This window comes from Nicotiana attenuata, chromosome 5, assembly GCF_001879085.1.
Source record: "Nicotiana attenuata strain UT chromosome 5, NIATTr2, whole genome shotgun sequence".
NCBI classification, from domain to species: Eukaryota; Viridiplantae; Streptophyta; class Magnoliopsida; order Solanales; family Solanaceae; genus Nicotiana; species Nicotiana attenuata.
In genome coordinates, this window is record NC_031993.1 from 3,054,643 (window position 1) to 3,057,436 (window position 2,794).

The following is a 2,794-nucleotide window of genomic DNA, read 5'->3' on the forward strand; positions in this document are numbered from 1 at the left end:
TTGCTTTGGTACGATGAAAAGCAATTCTGATCATATCAATACATTCTAGAAGGTAAGTAAAGATGATTGAATCTTGAAATAGCATTAAGAAAGTAATTATATGACATAATCACCAAGAACGTAATTAGTTATAAAACTATTTTCTTTTAATTGACTTTCGGTATCTTTTATACCAAGAAGTTTAATACTGCTGACAAATTTTAATCATGTGAAGGAGTAAAATATTAGTTCATACCTCCACTTGAATTCACTGACTACCAAAAGGTGGAATATAATTGGGAAGAAATATCAATAGCAGACATTTTTGGGTGGTTAAACCCACTCTCACACCTTCCTTAACTCCCAAATTCAATCTTAAAAAGTCGTTACACCCCCAATACTAAACAAAGCATCTAACCTAATCTACCCATTCCAAGTTTCAAACTTGTTTTAAAAATATAATTGAAATTAAATTAACTATTTTTCACTTTCTCATTCTAAAGTTTTGCCACGTGGCAGCAACCCAATTCGCCAAGTAAGTGATGTCATCCGGCCTACTCAAAGCTGCCTAAAGGTCACAAAGCATTTGTCCACGTTAAAGGAATCGTCAGACTTTTCAAGTCTTTAAGAGAAAAAAAAAAGGCCCACCTAAGCGTTACCAAACTAATTTGGACATTCACTGTTATATATAAACCTCTTTGTAGTATCCAACCAAACAAGAAAAACAGAACATGTCCTAAACTTGTTACATTTCCTAACTAGCTCCTACCAAATTCTTCTCCAAAATGAACTGGATCAGAGGCCACACTATAGGCCGCGGGTCCACCGCTGCCGTCTCGGTCGCCATGTCGCGCTGCTCCGGCGAGATTTTTGCTGTCAAATCCACTGAGTTGTCCCAGTCCGAATTCTTGCAAAAGGAGCAGAAAATTTTGTCAAGTTTGAGCTCCCCTTATATAGTTGGCTACAAGGGGTACGATAATACCAAAGAGTACAACAAGGACATGTTCAATCTTATGATGGAATACATGCCCGGCGGAACACTCACCGATGAAATACAGAGACAGGGAGGACGACTCAACGAGCAGTTGATCGGATATTACACGAAGCAAATTGTTCATGGATTAGACTACCTACATTCGAAAGGGTTGGTGCATTGTGACATTAAGGGACGCAACATCCTTTTAGGTAAAACTGGTGCCAAAATTGCAGATTTTGGTAGTGCTAGGTCAGTCGATCAGGCTAAGTGGAACGGTGGCACGCCTATGTTCATGGCACCAGAGGTAGCTCGAGGGGAAGAACAAGGGTTTGCAGCTGATATATGGGCATTAGGATGCACTATTATTGAAATGGCCACTGCTGCCTCACCCTGGCCTACAGTTAGCAATCCAGCTTCATTGCTTTACCATATTGCATTTTCTGGCCAAACCCCAGAAATTCCAAAGTTTCTCTCCTCACAAGCAATGGATTTTGTAAGTAAATGCTTGAGAAGAGATCCAAAACTGAGATGGTCAGCTAAACAGCTCCTCAACCATCCGTTTCTTGAGGAATCAGAATCAGATTCAAACAGCAAGGTAAATGAAGAGTTCATAACAAGTTCCCCAACAAGCATTCTTGATCAAGGCATTTGGAATTCAGTCGAGGAATCAGAAACCATCGACGATTCAACGCAAGCAAGTGGTTCAATGGATTCTCCTCTGCAAAGGGTAAGAAAATTGTGTACGCAATCAGGAAAACAAGAGTGGAGATGGGATGAAAGTTGGGTCACGGTTAGAAATTACAGTGAAGATAACGAAGGTGATGGCAATTTAGTTTGTAAAATGTTGGAAATAAATTGCATAGATAGCCTTTTTTGTTGTAGTGCTTCTAGGATACAACAGAAAGCTGTAATTAGCAGTCTCAATTTTGACAGACATATTACAAGTTCAGTAAATAAAGTTACTCATTAATTCAATGATTATAAATTTCTCCGTTATTTACCCTTCGTTGACATAATTTTTCTTATTTTTGTTAATTTCATTTCTCGTTTGCATTTTAAAGGGTCAAACAGCATGTTAAGCGTAGTAGTGTATAAACTTAAAAAAAAAAAAAAAAAAAGTCAGCGTTACTTTCTTGTTGGGCGGTTGTTTGAGGGCTACAGCTAAAGGTAAGAGTCTTTGATCTCTTGAACAACCAAAAGCATGCTGGAAAGTGGCTATGATAGAAAATATCTTGCAAGGCAGGTTATGAAAGTTATCGCACTTCCTGTATGTCACAATAATGAACAACGTCTGATTTCATATCCGGTATCAGAAACTAGAGTCAACAAATGAGTTTTAACTTTTATGCATTAACCATATAAAAAAAAATAGATCTTATAAAAATGATTAAAATAAGTTATAGTGCTAGTGTAAAAGTTTTTTCAATTATTAACTTATATAAAATAAGTTCTTTACTCGAGGTTGTAACGGGTGAGTGTATGAATACTTATCCACAGGGCGGCTCAACGAATCTTGTGGCCTAAGGCGAAACTATATTGAGAGGCCATTAAATTTATTTTATAAAGTTTTTACACTAGCAACAAAATTTGCTTTCTAAACAACAAATTAATCATTTAAGACAAAAAAATAGCGATTTAAAAATAATTAAAAAAAATTAGGAAGAAGAAAATAAAGAATAAAGTAATAGATTATCGGATGTTGAGGTCTAGAACTCAAAGAGAAATTTTTTATTTGGCTATCAACATAATTGAAAAAGAAATAAACGTACAAAACGTAATAGCTTAAGTTTTGAGCATTGACGGCGTCAAAAATATTTACGTCTTCTGATCAATTTAAAC

General features: G+C 36.2%; 1 protein-coding gene across 1 annotated transcript; it reads left to right on the top strand.

The window, feature by feature from the left end:
• LOC109226250 (mitogen-activated protein kinase kinase kinase A-like) lies at positions 679-1,930 on the top strand. Its single transcript, XM_019391040.1, has one exon. It carries the CDS (start codon positions 765-767, stop codon positions 1,923-1,925), a length of 1,161 nt encoding a protein of 386 aa, XP_019246585.1. The 5' UTR covers positions 679-764; the 3' UTR covers positions 1,926-1,930.

What these genes read in the sequence shown, in the direction of transcription:
- LOC109226250 (XM_019391040.1), top strand. Translation starts at nt 765, where the DNA reads ATGAACTGGATCAGAGGCCACACTATAGGCCGCGGGTCCACCGCTGCC.